This window comes from Bombina bombina, chromosome 9 (assembly GCF_027579735.1).
Source record: "Bombina bombina isolate aBomBom1 chromosome 9, aBomBom1.pri, whole genome shotgun sequence".
NCBI classification, from domain to species: Eukaryota; Metazoa; Chordata; class Amphibia; order Anura; family Bombinatoridae; genus Bombina; species Bombina bombina.
Genome location: NC_069507.1, coordinates 107,406,496 through 107,424,978, shown reverse-complemented (window position 1 = coordinate 107,424,978; position 18,483 = coordinate 107,406,496). Strand labels below are relative to the sequence as shown.

At 40.1% G+C, this 18,483-nt stretch overlaps 1 protein-coding gene across 1 annotated transcript in view; it reads left to right on the top strand.

Annotated features, from left to right (window-relative positions):
• The window catches only part of KNDC1 (kinase non-catalytic C-lobe domain containing 1), a 266,031-nt gene that overhangs the window by 128,372 nt on the left and 119,176 nt on the right, over positions 1-18,483 (top strand). The window contains exons 17-18 of the mRNA XM_053692913.1: positions 104-507; positions 11,076-11,169. Coding sequence (XP_053548888.1) covers positions 104-507; positions 11,076-11,169 — 498 coding nt within the window. The remainder of the gene's footprint in view (positions 1-103; positions 508-11,075; positions 11,170-18,483) is intronic.

The following is an 18,483-nucleotide window of genomic DNA, read 5'->3' as shown; positions in this document are numbered from 1 at the left end:
TTCTCATTTTGGAGATAATGCTTTGAGTTTTATGGTCATACAAAAGGCAGACTTGATTTAATTGTTCTCTGCATTATCTATCATTCAATTTTATCTTTTAAAGACCCCAAGATGGCGATATCTAGCACTGGACACGATTTTCCTATAGATGAGTTGGACGTGAATGACACCATGCCTGATACAACTGGAAAGATTCATCAGTTGGAAGAATCTAGTTTCTGCACAGAAGCCGATGACCATTCCTTGTACAAATCATTTTCAGATTGCAACAGTTATTGTATCAGTCCAGATTTGATAGATGATAATGAAGAAAACAGTGAAGATTTATTTATAATGCATCGTGATTACAATCCTGCCACGTCCATCTGCCCACCTGATCTATACAAATGCAGTCCTGGATGGAGTAGTGCATTCTATGGGGATGAGCTTTTTGACTCAGATGTACAGCATTATGTTAGCATTCTGGGGAAAAACAAGAAAGCTGAAAACATACATGTCAAAAGATTGGTAAGTACTTTCACAATAATACTCTGCCGCTATATATAATTAATATTTTTATTATCTTGAAATGTGTTAAAAAAAGCAACTTTAAAGGGGTACTAAACCAAATTTTGTCTTTCATGATTCAGGTACAGCATGCAATTTGAAACAATTTTCTAATTAACTCCTATATTACATTTTTCCTCGTTCACATGCTATATTGATTTTAAAAAGTGGCTAAATGTAGCAAACCAATCAGCAAGCGCTAACCAGGTGCTGAAGCAAAAATGGGCCGGCTCCTAACCTTACATTACTGCTATTTCCAATTAAGACAACAAGAGAACAAATAAAATTTGTTAATAGGAGCAAATGAGAAAGTTGCTTAAAATTGCATGCTCTATCTGAATCATGAAAGAAAAACTTTGGGTTTAGTGTCCCTTTAACAATAATTTAAAGTTAATATTGATGCATTATTAAAGGGAAACTAAAACAAAATTTGTTCTTTCATGATTCAGATAGAGCATGCAATTTTAAGCAATTTACTCATTTACTCTTATCAATTTTTCTTTGTTCTCTTGCTATCTTTATTTAAAAAGCACGAATGTAAAGCTTTGGAGACGGCTCATTTTAGGTTCAGTACCCTGGATAGCGCTTACTTTACATACCTGCTCTTTAAATAAAGATAGCAAGAGAACAAAAAAAATTGATAATCGGAGTAAATTAGAAAGTTGTTTAAAATTGGATGCTCTATCTGAATCATAAAAGAAAAAAATTGGGTTTAGTGTCCCTTTTAAAGGACAGTCTGCTTGATTCTTATAACCCCTTTACTACCCATTCCCCAGCTTTGCACAACCTACATTGTTATATTAATATACTTTATAACATTTATGTTTAAATTATTTTTATTAGAAGCAAGAACAAAAAAATCCGGATGTACAGTAGAGTGAAAAAAAGGAAAAATACAAAAGATTGAGCATTACAAAATTTAAAAGGCAGTGTACAACAATCTGCTAGAGCTCCTATATAATCAATGGTAATACATTATCTTGAGCTCATCGCAATTTTGAGAGTCTTTCTCTTTACTGTCCTTCTGTTGCATAGGAAACAATCTCAATACATTTGGCTTAAGGATATTTCTTCCACTAGTACATCTCAGACAAAACTTTTGTATAACTCATACATAAGGAATTTTTTTTTAATAACGTTATTATACCTAAAAAAAAACCAAGAAAACAATCGGATGCCGAGAAATAGTTAGATTGTTACACACTCTTCCAGTTTCTATTCAACTTATAATTGGACTCTGTAGTTGTCCTTGTTAATCATTATTGTTAATTGGGGTAGTCAATGCCATTTCTAAGATTCCAGTAGAACCAAATCTCATCATTTGTTTCTTTAGTACCTAAGGTCCAAGATGCAGATTCGTACATACTATAGATGTGCTGAATTTTATTTTTAACCTCCTGCCATGATGGTGTGCCTATTTTCCAGTATTTAGCTATATTTATTCGTACTACCGTGCAAAGTATCCTGATGAAGGTGTTTATTGGTTTGTTAAATCTTTGAATTTTTTGGTGTAGTAGTGCCTGTGCTGCTTCAAGGTGGACCTGCTCGTCTAGAAGGTAACTAATCATACGTGAAAGTGAGTGCCATATGTCTCTAACCCCTGGGCAGTCCCACATCATGTGTCGGTATGTCCCCACTGCTCCGCATCCCCTATAACACAATCTGGAGCTAGTCTTTGACATGTGTGAGGTTCTAAGGGGCGTTAAGTACCATCTAAAAATCGTCTTCATGGTGTTTTCCCTTAGATCTGCACTAAGTAGTCCCCTAGTGGCTATAGCAAATATTTCATCCCAGGTGTCTAAGTCCAAGGTCACCTCCAGGTCAGTTTCCCAATTATGTATTAAAGAGGTTTTGGTTTTGTGTGTCAGTTTTTGTATATCAAGATATAGTCTGGAGATAGCTTGTTTCGGTCTAGTTTGTGAGTCACACAGCCCCTCCAGTACTGTTCTGTTGTTTGGTTTTGCCAATTTGAGAAAAGTTTGTAGTGAGGATGAGATTTGGAGGTATAGGTACCAATGTAATTCTAAGGGGGCCACCTTTTCCCTAAGTTGGGTATATGTCATTATTTTGCTCTGTACCAATAAGTCCGCTACTCGGTATAGCCCTTTATTTTCCCATTTATTAATCTCCCTTCGTGAATCTTCCTGAAGTAAATATCTAATGGGTTGTGTTAATGACCTTACTGGGCATAAACCCTGCTTATGAGATAGTTCTGACCACAGGTAGTGAGTGTTTTCGTTTGCCTTAGAGTGCCAGGGGTTTGTCTTTCGTATAATGCTGTAGTGTCCCCAGAGAACTGCGTCTGGTTTGTCCCACTTTTCCATGTCTGACTCCAATTGAACCCACATTGCTTCTTGTTTGGATCTAAGTATTAGTGCATCCTGAGCTAGCCTCGCCGCCTTGTAGTAGTCTATCAAATTTGGTACACCCAGTCCGCCCAAATTTTTGTGTTTAGTCATGATTTTCCCTGCTATTCTGGCCGATTTTTCCCCCCGAATAAATGTCAAAATTTCCGATTGGATTTTGTCTATATCTGAATATATAACTCATATGGGGAGAGCTCTGAATAGATACAGTAGTCGTGGCAGAATGGTCATTTTCACCGCTGACATCCTCCCCACCCAGGAAAAGTGGTGTCGTCTCCAGTTTTGAAGATCTTGTCTTATTGATTTATATACCGGGAGGTAGTTAATTTTATATAGCTGTTGGATGTGGGATGTCAAGTATATACCTAGGTATTTTAAGGGGTGTTTCGCTTCTTTGAGGTCAAAGTTGATCTCTAATAATTTCTTTGTGTGTGGGGGGAGCTCTATCGGTAACAACTCACACTTGTCTAGGTTTATTCTATATCCCGAAATCACTGAGAATGTGTTAAGCACCTCATACAAGTTGGGGAGAGACAGCATAGGTTTTGTCAAAGTGAGTAGGACATCATCCGCAAAGAGAGTCAGCTTGTATTCGAGTTTACCTATCCTGACTCCTGTAATGTCTGGGTGGGCTCTTATCTGGGCTGCTAGCGGTTCTATGCAGATCGCAAACAGTAGGGGCGACAGCGGGCAGCCTTGCCTTGTTCCGTTTAGTATTGGAATTAGGTTAGACTTATATCCGTTGGTGGACACCCGAGCCGACGGGCTGGTATATATGGCTTTTATGGCATCAACAAAGGGACCCGTAAAATTCATGTGTGATAAGGTCGCCATCATGAATTCCCAGTCCACTCTGTCGAACGCCTTCTCCGCATCCAGCGAGAGGAGCAGAGAAGGCGTCCTTGTATCGCTCAGATGTTGTATGATGTTAATTAGTCGTCTAATATTGTCGGGGGCCTCCCTATCTTTTATGAAGCCCACCTGATCTCGATGGATCAGCCTGGGTAGAATCCGTGCTAACCTGTTGGCCAAAATTTTAGTGAAGATCTTCAGATCTTGGTTGATCAATGAAATAGGGCGGTAGCTGGCGCATTTTTTGGGGTCTTTGCCTGGTTTGGGTATTACTATAATTTTTGCCTGTAGTAATTCGGGGGGTATCAGGTGTCCGTCCATAATATAGTTGCAAAATTTAGTTAAGTGTGGGACCAGAGTGTTCTTAAATAATTTATAATATTCCCCAGGGAACCCGTCAGGTCCAGCTGCTTTTCCTGGTTTTAGTCCTTTGATTGCAAGAATTATTTCTAGTTTTGTTATAGGGTCATTCAATATTTTTTGGTCTTCTTCTGTCAGTTTCTCTAATGGAGATGTATCTAAAAACTTCCCCCTCAGTCCCCTCACCTCTGAACTGTGTGTCACTTTTTTACCGTCATATAAGTCTGTGTAAAATTCCCCAAAAGCATCTGCTATTTCCTGGGGGTGGGAGGCAATAGTGCCATCTTTTTTCCCTATAAGCGGGATATTGGCTGCTTTAAATTTTTCTCTAATCTTATGTGCCAGGAATTTATCCGGCTTATTTGCGTAAATAAAGTATTGTGATTTCAATCTCATTATAGCTCTATTGGCTTGCGAATTTAAGATCTTGGCCAACGAATCTCTCTTGTTCTGTAATGCTTTTAGTGTGGAGGGGCTACCTGTTATCCTATGCTGTCTCTCCAAATGTGCAATTTCATCATGTGCCTGTCGCATTTCTCTCTGTGTTTGTTTGTTATGCAAAGTTTTCCCTTGAATAAGTAGGCCTCTAATTACTGATTTGTGGGCCGCCCATACATAAAGTGGATTGTCCGTGGTGTCCGTGTTGATATCCCAGTAGTTTGTGAGATTTTGTAAAGTCGAGGTATATATTTGTGGGTTTTTATGTAGTGTGGAGTCATAAGTCCACGATTTCAGTCTGTTTGGGTCGGATGTTCCCGTCAGCTTGAGCTCCACCAGAGAGTGGTCTGACCACACACATGGGATGATAGAGGTGGTAATCAGATTGGGTTGCAGTATCTGGCTCGTGTATATATAGTCAAGCCTTGAGTATATATTGTGCGCCGCTGAGTAGAAGGTGGGGTCGTTTGAGGTCCCATTTAACGTAGTCCATGTGTCAATCAGGGAATGTGTGCTAAGTGATGAAGATATGCTTTTAATTATACTATTGCGTCTCTGTTGTTTGTTTGTCATTGGGGTAGCTTTCTGGGCGCTCTGCGGTGTCATGGATATATTAAAGTCACCTGCTAGGATTACTCTGGTCTGTGACCATTGCGTCAGAAGTAACGATAGATTTTCAAAAAATAGGTGTTGTTGTTCGTTGGGAGCATATACATTACACAAAATAGTGTCTATGTTGTCTATCTGACCTTTTAGAATTAGGTATCTCCCTTCTACATCGGCTATCGTGGATTCATGGACAAATTAATCGAGGAGTGAATTAGTATTGAGACCCCCCTTTTTTTTGTGTCTATCGTCGCATGGAAGTGTGTAGGGAAAGCTTTAGTCCAGTAATAAGGCAACTGTGGTGTGACAAAGTGAGTCTCCTGCATGAATACTATCTTTGCTTTAAGTGTAGAATATTGCTTGAAGGCCACTCTTCTTTTGGTATCTGTATTTAAGCCCCTCACGTTGTGGGAGATAATGGTTAGTTCACCTGTCATGTGTGGTGCGGGTGTGGGGGTCTCGCTTACCTTGGTTCAGGGTGTTTCTCGTGGGTGTGTGACTCACCATAGGTCTGGCATGATCTAGCAATGATTTCTTATGTGAAGGCCTGTGTGTCTGTATTAATGAGAGTCTACTATTCTCGGCATCCTTAAATACAAAAAATAATAATAAGTAACAATAAAACCACAAAACAGTCATTATTTTCTCCTCTTCAGGAAAAGAATAGAGATGAAAAGAAGACAAAGAGAGAAAAGGAGTTCAGCAAAGAGAAGGGCGAGAAAAGAAAATAAGCTAACAAACAAATATATGGTGCAAACAGCTACAGAGATGTCTCCACGGCAACACCATGCCAAACAATTTTCAGATTCTGGTCCTCAGGCAATAGAATCAGTCTATACATGTACACTTTAAATACTTCAGCTATGCAGTGTTGCAGGGACATAGCTGTAGTTTAGCGACTCATAGTCCAGTTTTCCAATCAGTACGTGATCTTCCGGTTCAATCTGGTGACTTCTGAGTCTTCTGTTTTTTCCTATTCGATTTGGTCCACTGTGGTGTAGCACATTGGGCTATTGGTTTCGGTGACTTGGGAGGAGGGGGGGCAGGTAGTGTCATTGGTGTGTCTAGTCCCAGTATTTGGCAAACTTCAGGGATATCAGTGGGTTCTTTGAGGGTGATTGTTTTGCCCTCCTTGTTGATATAAAGTGCAAAGGGGAATCCCCATTTGTATGGGATTTGGTTTTTCCTTAATAGCTGTGTTAACGGTCTAAGGGAGCCCCTGCGTTGAAGGGTGCGTATGCTAAGATCCTGATAAAATTGTATAATATTCCCCTGAAATTTGAATGTAGGGTTCTTTCGTGCGGCTTGCAAGATCTTATCTTTATCTTGGAATAGCGCCATCTTTACAATTATGTCTCTTGGGGGTAGTCCCTCCTTGGGTTTGGGTTTGAGAGCCCTATGTGCCCTTTCAATCCCCATGTTGAAGTCGTCTGTCCCTGCCGTTACTTGGTGGAAAAGTTGCGCTACATAGGAGAGGAGATCTTTATTAAGGATAGTCTCAGGTACACCCTTCAGTCTTATATTGTTTCTCCTACTCCTATTTTCCAAGTCATCGATTTTTTCCTGAATATCAATAATTTCTTGATGATGGGTAGCTACAGACTGAGTTATGTTGGTGATGTCTTCAGTCAGGTTGTCAGTGTGTTCCTCTAGGGAATCTATCCGTCCCCCAAGCTCTGCAATTTCAGATTTAATCTCAGAGAGACTATTAGTCATTGCGGTGTGCATACTGTCCATCTTATTCCATAGTTTCTCAAAGTTTGTGGCAATGTCTTGCTTGGAAACTAAGTTTTTCAGATCTGCCTTAGTGACTGGAGTTGGATCTATCATAGTGTCTGTAGGGTCCATCTCTGACCTCTCTTGCTCCCTGATATCTGGCTCCAGTTCTGTAGATGAGTTGGAGGTTAATGCTGCTTTGAAAAAAGTGCTGACAGGGGTTGATTTAGAAATTTTATCTCCTTTCACTAGTCTCCTGGAGGACATTATGAGAGGAATATGTGTTGTTGCTTCTTGTCTTTTCTCTCTTTTGTGTCTTAAACTTTCTTACTGAGGATTAGGATCAGCTTGTTTTCTATCTCAGTGAGAGGTATTTGCCTGCCAGCTCCCTCTAGCATATGTGTTGCATCAGCCTTTGTGTGTTGATTTAGGGGTTAATTCGATTTTCTGTGTCCTCAGTATCCGTATAGTACACTTTGCTGAATCTGACTCAGAGGATCCCCTTTGCTGCCCCCTTATTTTTTTTGCTCCCTGTGTTCGATCTCTGTACTTAGGTGTTGATTTCTCCCATATCTGAGGGTGTGTGTTAATTAGGAAGCGTAGGTTTACTGTATGAGGTCAGTTTGGCTTAGGCCGCAAACTATCCCCTGGGCCCTCAATAGTAATATATCCCCTTCAAAATTTCAATGACTCCAGCATAATCTGCCGCCTACCGTACTTGATGTAGCCCTTCTCCTCATCTCCGGTCACCAGATCTGAACTCTGCTTAGCCCGTTGTGGGTCCCACAGCATGCATGGGGCTCCGGCTCCTCATACCTCCGCCGCCATCTTGCCTCCTCTCATCTAGTGGCGCAGTTTCTGAGAGCCGCGAAACCGCAGCTTTTACCCTGTTCACGGGTATATGGTGGAGGCTGTGCGAGGTGCACTGTTAATACCGCCTCTGTCTCGTGAGTCTAGCGGGTCCGGGTCCCATGGGAAACCCCTTGCTGGTTCAGTGCGGTTCGTCGCTTTGGAGGTGTTTACCAAACTCTTATTGCTTTCGGTCCCCCAATCGCCTGCAGCTATTTTAGGGGTCAGTGAGGGTCCCTACATGGTTTAGCACTATTTTGGCCCCAATTTAGGACTTGATTGCTTGTTTTTGGCTAGTGTGCTCAGCGGAGCTCTGCAGTTATGCAGCCATTTCCTAGCTCGGTCAGGCCACGCCCCCACTTTATAACATTTAAAGGGACAGTCAAGTCCAAAAAAAACTTTAATTATTTAAATAGGGCATGTAATTTTAATCAACTTTCCATTTTACTTTTATCACCAATTTTGCTTTGTTCTCTTGGTATTCTTAGTTGAAAGCTAAACCTAGGAGGTTCATATGCTAATTTCTTAGACCTTGAAGACTTCCTCTAATCTGAATGCATTTTGACCACTAGAGGACATTAGTTCATGTGTTTCATATAGATAACATTGAGCGCATGCACGTTAAGTGACCTAGGAAGGAGCACTAATTGGCTAAAATGCAAGTCTGTCAAAAGAACTAAAATAAGGGGGCAGTCAGCAGAAGCTTAGATACAAGGTAATTACAGAGGTAAAATGTGTATTATTAAAACTGTTGGGTATGCAAAACTGGGAAGTGGGTAATAAAGGGATTATCTTTCTTTTTAAACAACAAAAATTCTGGTGTTGACTGTCCCTTTAAACCTTTAAATTTCTGACTCTTTCTAAGCCCCTGCAGGCCACCTCTTATCGCACTGCATTTCATCATCTTTTCTCATCTAGGCAGTGCTAGTTCATGTGTGCCATATAGATAACAATGTGCTCAAAATGTAAGTCTGTAAATAGCACTGAGATAAGGGGGCTGTCTGCAGAGACTTAGATACAAGGTAATCACAGAGGTAACAAGTATATTAATATAACATTGTTGGTTATGCAAAACTGGGGAATGGGTAATAAAGGGATTATCTATCTTTTTAAACAATAAAACATTTCGGATAGAAACATAGAATTTGACGGTAGATAAGAACCAAAAAGGCCCATTGAGTCTACCCATATTACATGTTACTTTTTTCTTAGGATAGCCTTATGCATGCCCCAGGCATTTTTAAATTATTTTACAGTCTTTGTGTTTACCACCTCAAATGGAAGTTTATTCCATGAATCCACCTCCCTTTCTGTAAAAAAAATTGCTTCCTCACATTTCACCTGAATCTGCTACCCACTAACTTTAGATTGTGACCCCTTGTTTTGGCATTAGTTTTGTTTGTGGAAAATGCTTTCAGCTTCTACTTTATTAACTCCCTTCATATATTTGAAGGTTTCAGCCATGTCGCCTCTTTCCCTTCTCTCCTCTAAACTATACATATTTAGGTCATGGAGTCTTTCTTTGTACATTTTATATTTCAGACCTTGTACCATTTTAGTAGCCCTCCTTTAGACAGTGTCTAGTTTATTTATATCTTTCTGAAGATACGGTCTCCAGAACTGTACACAGTATTCAACATGAGGCCTAACTAATGATCTGTAAAGTGGCATAAAATCTTGCTATTTCTGCTACTAATACCTCTCCCAATGCCTTACTGGCTGCACTGCTGCATTGTCTACCAAATTTGAAATCATCTGAAATAATAATTCCCAAGTCCCTTTTTTCTTTAGTTACAGTCAGTTATGTACCATTGAGAATATAATTGGCCTTTGGGTTTTTGGGTAGACTATACCTTTAAGGTGGGCCTGCAATGTTTGCTTGTAGTATATCCAGCTGCGTAAAATCTTTCCCAGTGGCACATTGTGCTAATTAGTGGCCTAGAATGACAGAACCTGAGTAAATCATTCCTGATCAACACATATGCTGATGTTAGAGAATACTATACTGTGTCACTCAGAAAACTATTGTATATGGCTAGATCCCCTTGATTGGGTTGATATTTTTGAATGCTGTGACATGTTAGGGAGATATGTCTGATATATATGGTCTTGTACCTTATCTCTTTGTTTTCTGATACTTTAAGGATGTCTGACCTGGGTTTAGTTATTTTTTTTCACTGTAGTGAACGGCCCCAGCTCATGTAATTTATTTGGTATAGATTTTGAGCTCTTGATATGGGCTTTTTTCAACCTTTGATACATTCACACGTTCACCTTCTCTAGATACCCTGAATAGTGTCTTAAATCAGAATTTCTTTTTGTTGGCTAATGTTGTATTCATGTTGGCAGTACAGCTTTAAAGGGACGGTAAACACCTTGATATTTTTATATAAAGTATTTAGTTGGGCATAAAACACATTTGCAATTTACTTTAATTATTTATTGTACCCCTTTTCTTGTAAAGTAACTATTAAGATTGAGATGTTTCTAATTCTCAGAACATAAAATGCACCCTGCTGAATTATCAAGGCTAACTCTGCTACATGTCCATCCCTTAGTGGCTTTAGCTGATAAAAACTACAAAACAATGTACTTTATACTAACTTTAACTACAGAAAAAACAGTAATAACTTTTACTAGAAGCATTTTTACTAATGGAAGTCTATTGCTAAAATGCTTCTATTTCAAATTGAAATGCACCCATGCACATTTAATTTTTTACTTTTCTGTCCCTTTAAAAACTGGGATTTTCAGTCTACTTGAAAATTATTATTGTTTAAAAAGAGAGATAATCCATTTATTACCCATTTGCCAGTTTTGCATAACCAACACTGTTATATTAATACACTTCTTACCTCTATGATTACCTGTATCTAAGTCACTGCAGACTGCCCCTTATCTCAGTGAATTTTGCAATCTTGCATTTTAGCCAATGAGTGCTGGTTCCTGTATAACAATTATCATTCTCAACGGGTGTGAACACAATGTTATCATATGGCACACAAGAACTAGCACTGTCTGGCTGTTGTGCAAGATTTAAAAAACTAAACTAAAATATCACTGAGATAAGGGCGGCCTGCAGGGGCTTAGAAACAGGCAAACTTATAGGTAATAAAGTATAGTAATGTTACAATGTTGGGTGTGCAAAGCTGGGGAATTGGTAGTAAAGACGTTATCTATCTTTTTAAACAATAAAAAAAATCAAGTAGACTGTCCCTTTAAAGGGACATTGAACACCTTGGAATTACAAGACCTTTCTGTTGTGTTGCTATACAATAACATATCAGCCAAATATCTGACTGCTGAAATAAGGGCATATTCTGTTTTTATTTTCCTATTTAGGAGCTTGAACAGCAGCTTATGATGGAGACAAAAAATTACAGAAAAACAATTAAACTTTACCAAAAGTTGTTACTCAAAGGCAAAAGAAGCAAAGGTAATATTTTTTGTTTGATCTTTTGTTAAAGGGACATGATACCCAAATGCTGAAACACTTGAAAGTGAGTCAGCATAGCTGTAAAAAGCTGACTAGAGAATATAACCTGAACATCTCTATGTAAAAAAGGAAGATATTTTACCTCAACATTTCCTCAGTAGCCACATCTCATTGTAAACTGACTTGAAGCAGCCAATCAGGATGCTAGTCCCAGGACTTGCAAGGGAGCTTGCATCTGTCATGAGCAGACACAGTCATGTTATTTCCCTCCTCAGTTAAAGGAAGTTTGCTTTAAAATCTTGCAAGATTTCAGTGAAATCTCATGAGATCACAGTAAAGCAAAACCTGACAACAGCACTGCTGATGCTGATTGGCTATTTTGTTTTCTTTCTAATGACACAGTGAGTCCATGGATCATCATAATTACTATTGGGAATATCACTCCTGGCCAGCAGGAGGCGGCAAACAGCACCACAGCCAAAGCTGTTAAATACCGCTCCCCTTACCCACAACCTCCAGTCATTTTCTTTGCCTTCAGCAAGGAGGTGGTAATGTTTTTAGGTGTCTAAAGATTCTTCAATCAAGAGTTTATCATTTTTAAAGCAGAGCTGGCTGTTCTGTTTTTTTTCTAGGGGTCTAGCTGTGTTCCACATCAGTCTCTTCAGTAGAGCTGCGGTGGCTTTTGAGTACTTGGAAACTGGTGTGATTTTTCATTTCACTGTGCCTTCCTTGTTTGGTGCTACAATATCCGGAATGCCTGATTAAGAGTAGTCAGTCTTTCATTTGTTCCACGGGTCTATGGGGGGAGGAAGCCATTCCTTATCTGTGAGCTACCCTGCTGCCGGGCAGATTTAACTCAGGTAAGTGCCTGTTTTTATTTTCTTGATTTAAAGAGAGTTTGGCACTTTGATGGGTATAGGGACTGTTAAACCAGTGTGGGTTTATGTTTGGGCTGTATTTGGGCACTGTGTGACACTTAGGAGAGGCTCTGTATGGTTTTTTAACCGGCTTTTTTTCTATAAGGAAAATAGCAATGGATGCCGGACTTTTAGTGACGCTCACAAATGGGAGGGGCTTATTCTGAGGTGGCAATTCTGTTTGGGGTTCTTCCGGATCATATCCTTGTTGGTTCCGGTGTGTGGAGGTTCTCTGGGAACTAAGGGCTGCCTTTTTTTGTGGTTTGCATTTCCTTTCAAAGGTTGCTGGGTCCGGATCGTCAGGAGTATTTTCCGGCTTCAGGGGGTCAGGTAGGCACCTCAGCAGGGTCTGTTGAGGTGAGGAGGCTGCCTGTAGGTGTTTTTTTTAGCTTTAAAAGCAATCATATTTTTTTGGAGTAAAAAAGTTGCACTTTAAAATTTAAAGGGACAGTAATGTTTTTTATTTTCAAATTTGTGGAAGCCAATTTGATTTGTTTTTGGTAAAGATGGAAGAAGCTTTGCAGGTTGTTACATGCAGCTTTTGTTTTGAATCAAATGTGGAACCTCCAATCCCTTTTTTTTCATCATTTATTGTTAGGACATTACAGTATAGGGATAAGACTTTTTGAATCTGAGCCATCATTAGCTAAGGCGGATGCTGTTCAGGGTTCTCCTGTTCAGGTTATGCCGCAGCTTTCTCCTCATGCCTCCCATAATTTAGTGTCATTTCATGCAGTGCCCAGTGTTTCTACTCCAGTTGGAGTTTCCTTGCAGGACATTGCTACCCAGATATGCAGGTGCTGTGGCTTAGTTGGTTAAAGCGCCTGTTTAGTAAACAGGTGATCCTGAATTTGAATCTCAGCAGTGCCGTTCCTCTTCAGTAACTCTTGCCTTTGCTGCTTTTCCTGCGTTACAGGGTAAGCGTAAGAGGAGATATACGGATTAAGTGAGGAAGGTATCTGAATCAGGTGTGGCTATGTTGAATGTTTCTTCCCATAGGTCTGAGGGGGAAGATTCTTCCATAGCGTCTGAGGGGGAAATTTCAGACTCAGATAGTATAGTTCCTTCTTCTGATTCTGAAGTGGTATTTTTTTTATTTAAGCTTGAACACCTCTGGGCGCTACTTTAGGAGTTTTGGCTACTTTGGATAATTCTGTTACTACGCTTGTAGTTACTCCAAAGAAATCTTTTAAGCGGTGGAGGTGGAGGTTTTTCCTGTTTCTGACCTTGCTTCTGAGATTATTGCACGGGAGTTTAAAGTTAAATGTTTAAAGTTGCTGACTCTGTTAAGGAGTCTTGGGAGACAGTTCCCAAGGTGGGGAACGATTTCCACGTTGGCTAAGAGGACCTCTATTCCCATTGTGGATAGCTGTTCTTTTAAAGATCCCATGGATAAAAGTTTGGAGGCATTGCTTAAAAGGATTTATGTTCCCCAGGGTCTGGAATGGCAACCTGCGGTGTGTTTTGCTGCTGTCACTTGTGCGGCAGCATATTGGTGATTAGTCTGTTTCTTTTTAGACTTATGCGCCTATAGATGAGATCCAGGATAGGATCAAGGCTCTTAAGTTGGTTAATTCCTTTATCACGGATGCCTCTTTGCAGATCATCAGGTTGAGAGCAAAATTTTCTGGTTTTGCTATTCTGGTCCTGGTCTGCGGATGTGTCGTCAAAGTCTAAACTTTTGTATATTCATTACAAGGGTAAGACTTTGTTTGGACCAGCCTTAGCTGAAATTATTTCTGATATTATGGGAGGTAAGGGTTACTCTCTCCCTCAGGATAAGACGAAGGGTCGCCAGAGTAATTTTCGTTCCTTTCAAAACTTTTCAGGCAAGCCTTCCCCTTCCTCTGTCAAGCAGGTACAGTCCAGGTCCTACTGGAAGTCCAATCAGGTTTGGAGCAAGAGGAAGCAGTCTAAGAAACCTGTCTCTGACTCAAAGTCAGCATGAGGAGTCTGCCCCTGGTCTGGGAGCAGATCTTGTGTGGGGCAGACTTTCCTTGTTCGCTCAGGCTTGGGTTTGGGATGTTTCGGTTCCATGGCGGTGGACGTAGTGTTCCCACGGATCCTCCAAGGGCAGGTTCCATCTTTCAAGGTTATCTGCAGATCAGATAAAAAGGGAGGCATTTTTAAAATGTGTTCAGGATCTTTCCGACCTGGGAGTGATAGTTCCTGTTCCAATAGAGGAACAGGGTCTGGGTTTTTATTCCAATCTGTTCGTGGTTTCCAAAAAAGAGGAAGCTTTCAGACCAATTCTAGATCTCAAGAGTGTAAACAAGTTCCTCAGAGTTCCGTCTTTCAAGATAGACACTATTCGCTTCATCCTTTCTTTGGTTCAGGAAGGTCAGTTTATGACTACTGTGGATTTCAAGGATGCGTATCTACATATTCCAATCCACAAGGATTTTTTCAAGTTTCCGAGTTTTAAATTTCTAGACAAACATTTTCAGTTTGTGGCACTTCCTTTTGGCTTGCAACGGCTCCCAGGATTTTCTCAAAGGTTCTGGGAGCGTTGGTAGCGGTTCTCCAGTTGCGGGGTGTTGCAGTGGTGCCTTATCTGGACGATATTCTGGTTCAGGAGTCATCTTTTTAACAAGCAAACTCCTACACGGAGTTGTTGTTGTCTTTTCCGTACTTCCACGAATGGAAGGTGAATTTAAGAAAAAGTTTTTCGGTTCCATCTTCAAGGATGGTATTCTTGGGAACCATTATCGTTTCTCTAGAGATGAAGGTTTTTCTGACAGAAGCCAGAAGAACAAAGATCTTCAACTCTTGTCTTGCCCTTCAGTCCTCTCCTCGGCCGTCAGTGGCTCAGTGTATGGAGGTAATCTGTCTGATGGTGTCAGCTATGGAGATCATTCCGTTTGCTCAGTTCCATCTCAGGCCTCTGCAGTTATGCATGCTCAGACAATGGAACAGGGATTATGCAGATCTGTCTCCACTAATCGTTCCGGATCAGGTGTCAAGAGATTCTCTTCTGTGGTAGGTGTCTCAGGAACACCTCTCCCAGGGAACCTGCTTTCGCAGACCTTCCTGGGTGATTGTGACCACGGATGCCAGCCTGCTTGGTTGGGGAGCTGTCTGGGGCTCATTGAAGGCTCAGGGTATAGGACTCGGGAGGAATCGCTTCTTCCCATGAAAATCTTCAATACTCTTCTGGCCTGGCCTCAGTTAGCTTCAGCCCAGTTTATCAGGTTTCGGTCGGACTATATAACTTTAGTGGTTTACATCAATCATCAGGGAGGAACCTGGAGTTCCTTAGCCATGTCAGAGGTAGCCAGGATTGTTCAGTGGACAGAGATCCAGGGGTGGACAATTAGGAAGCAGATTTTCTGAGCAGACTGACGTTTCATCCAGGGGAGTGGGAACTTCACCCGGAGGTGTTTGCCAATTTGGTTTTCAAGTGGGGCAGCCGGAATTGGATCTCATGGCATCTCGTCAGAATGCCAAGCTTCCAAGGTTTGGGTCGAGATCAAGAGATCCTCGGGTTGTGTTGATAGACGTTCTGGCAGTTCCTTGGAACTTCAGTCTAGCGTATGTGTTTTCTCTGTTTGCTCTCCTTACACGAGTCATTGCTCGAATTAGACAAGAGAGGTCTTTAGTTATTCTACCTTGCTTTGGCATGGCCTCGCAGTATCTGGTTTGCGGATCTGGTGGATATGTCATCTCTTTCATCTTGGAGTCTTCTGTTAAGGAAGGATCTTCTACTTCAGGTGTCCTTTTTTTCATCCAAATCTCGTTTCTCTGAAGCTGACTGCTTGGGGATCGAACGCTTGATACTATCTAAGCATGGGTTTTTCTAAGTCGGTCATTGAGACTATGATTCAGGCTTGCAAGCCTGTGACTAGAAGAATTTATTATAAGATATGGCGTAAATATCTTTATTGGTGTGAATCCAAAGGCTATTCTTGGAGTAGAGTTAGAATTCCTAGGATTTTGTCTTTTCTCCAAGAGGGTCTGGAGAAGGATTTTGTTGCTAGTACCCTGAAGGGTCAAATTTCTGCTTTTTCTATTTTGTTGCACAAGCGTCTGGCGGATGTGCCAGATGTTCAGTCTTTTTGTCAGGCCTTGATTAGAATCTTGGTTAAATTTGCTACTCCTCCATGGAGTCCTAATCTGGTACTTAGAGTCTTTCTGCAGGCTCCGTTGGAACCTATGCATTCTTTGAATATTAAATTGTTATCCTGGAAGATTTTGTTCTTGGTTGTTTTTTTCTTCAGCTAGAAGATTTTCGGAGCTCTCAGCTCTGCAGTATGAGTCTCCTTACCTTATTTTTTTATTCTGATAAGGTAGTCCTGCGTGCTGCCTTAGGTTTCCTTCCAAAAGTTGTTTCAGATAGGAATATTGATCAAGAAATTGTTGTTTTCTTCCTTGTGTCCTAATCCTTCTTCTCAGAAGGAGAGTTTGTTGCACATCCTGGATGTGGTTCGTGCGTTAAAGTATTATTTGCAGGCGACTTAATATTGTCGTCAGTCTTCTTCTTTGTTTGTTGTGTTTTCTGGAAAACGCAAGGGTCAGAAGGCTACGGCTTCTTCTCTTTCTTTTTGGCTGAGGAGTGTTATTCGTTTGGCATATGAGACTGCTGGACAGCAGCCTCCTGAGAAAATCACGGCTCATTCCACAAGGGCTGTTTCCTCATCCTGGGCCTTCAATAATTAAGCTTCTGTGGAACAGATTTGCAAGGCTGCCACTTGGTCATCTTTCCACATTTTTTCTAAATTTTACAAATTTGATACTTTTGCTTCAGTTGAGGCTGTTTTTGGGAGAAAGGTTCTTCAAGCAGTGGTGCCTTCTGTTTAGGTTTACTGTCTTGTCCCTCCCTTATCATCCGTGTCCTCTAGCTTGGGTAATGATTCCCAATAGTAGTTATGATATTCCGTGGACTCACTGTGTCATTAGAAAGAAAACAAAATGTATGCTTACCTGATAAATTTCTTTCTTTCTTGACACGGTGAGTCCACGGCCCGCCCTGTATTTTCAGACAGTTTATTTGTATATAAACCTCAGGCACCTCTGCACCTTATATTACTTCCTTTGCTTCTGGTCGAATGACTGGAGGTTGTGGGTAAGGGGAGTGGTATTTAACAGCTTTGGCTGTGGTGCTCTTTGCTGCCTCCTGCTGGCCAGGAGTGATATTCCCAATAGTAATTATGATGATCCGTGGACTCACCGTGTCAAGAATGAAATCAATTTATCAGGTAAGCATAAATTTTGTTTTTTTCTTCGACTTGCAATTGGACAATGGCTGAAGGATAACTGTTCACAGCTCTCTATTTTGAGCTGAAGAAATTTTAATGTAAAATATCTTCTGTTTTTGCATAAAGTTGTCCATGTAATATTTCTTGCCAGCTTTTTGCAGTTATGCTGCATCACGTTCAAGTAATTTAGCATATGGGTGTTATGTCCCTTTAAGTGCACAACATTACAGCATATCAGTCATATTAAAATAAATTCTTTCTACAGAGCATCACAAGTTGGTTTCTTTGAATCTATTCTATTGCCTCTGCACTGCTTTATACTGTATGTTAGCAAGCTAGAAAATAGAAACAAAAGAACCAATAAAAATGTAATTAAATAAATCAACCTTGATTAATAGATTATAACGTGTTACACCTATGAAAATTTAAAGACATAGTACAGTTGAAATTAAAGGGATATTAACCCACATTTTTTCTTTAATGATTCAGATAGAACATGCAATTTTAAGCAACTTTCTAATTTAGTCCTATTATCATGTTTTCTTTGTTCTCTTGTTATCTTTATTTAAAAAGCAGGAATGTAAAGCTTAGGAGCTGGACCATTTTAGGTTCAGCACCCTAGATAGTGTTTGCTTATTGGTGGCTACATTTAGCAAACCAATAAACAAGCATAACCCAGGTTCTGAACCAAAAATGGTCCTGCTCCTAAGCTTTACATTCCTGCTTTTTAAATAAAGATAACAAGAGAACAAAGAAAAATTGATAATAGGAGTGAATTAGAAAGTTGCTTAAAATTGCATGCTGTATCAGAATCATCAAAGAAAACATTTGGGTTTAGTATCCCTTTAAACTTCCATGATTCAGACATAGAATGCAATTTTAAACAACTTCCCAAAATACTTCTGTTATCAAATTTGCTTTTTTTTCTTGGTATCCATTGTTGAACATTTAACCTAGGAGCAGGAATGCACTTCTGGGAGCTAGCTAAACACATCTAGTGAGCAAATGACAAGTTGCATATATTTGCAGCCACCAATCACAAGCTTAAACCCAGTAGTACATTGCTACTCTTGAGCTTACCTAGGTATGTTTTTCAGCAAAGGATACTAAGTGAACAGAGCATATTTGATCATAGGAGAGAATTGGAAAGTTGTTTACAACTGCATACTCTATTGGAATCATGAAAGTTACATTTTTATTTT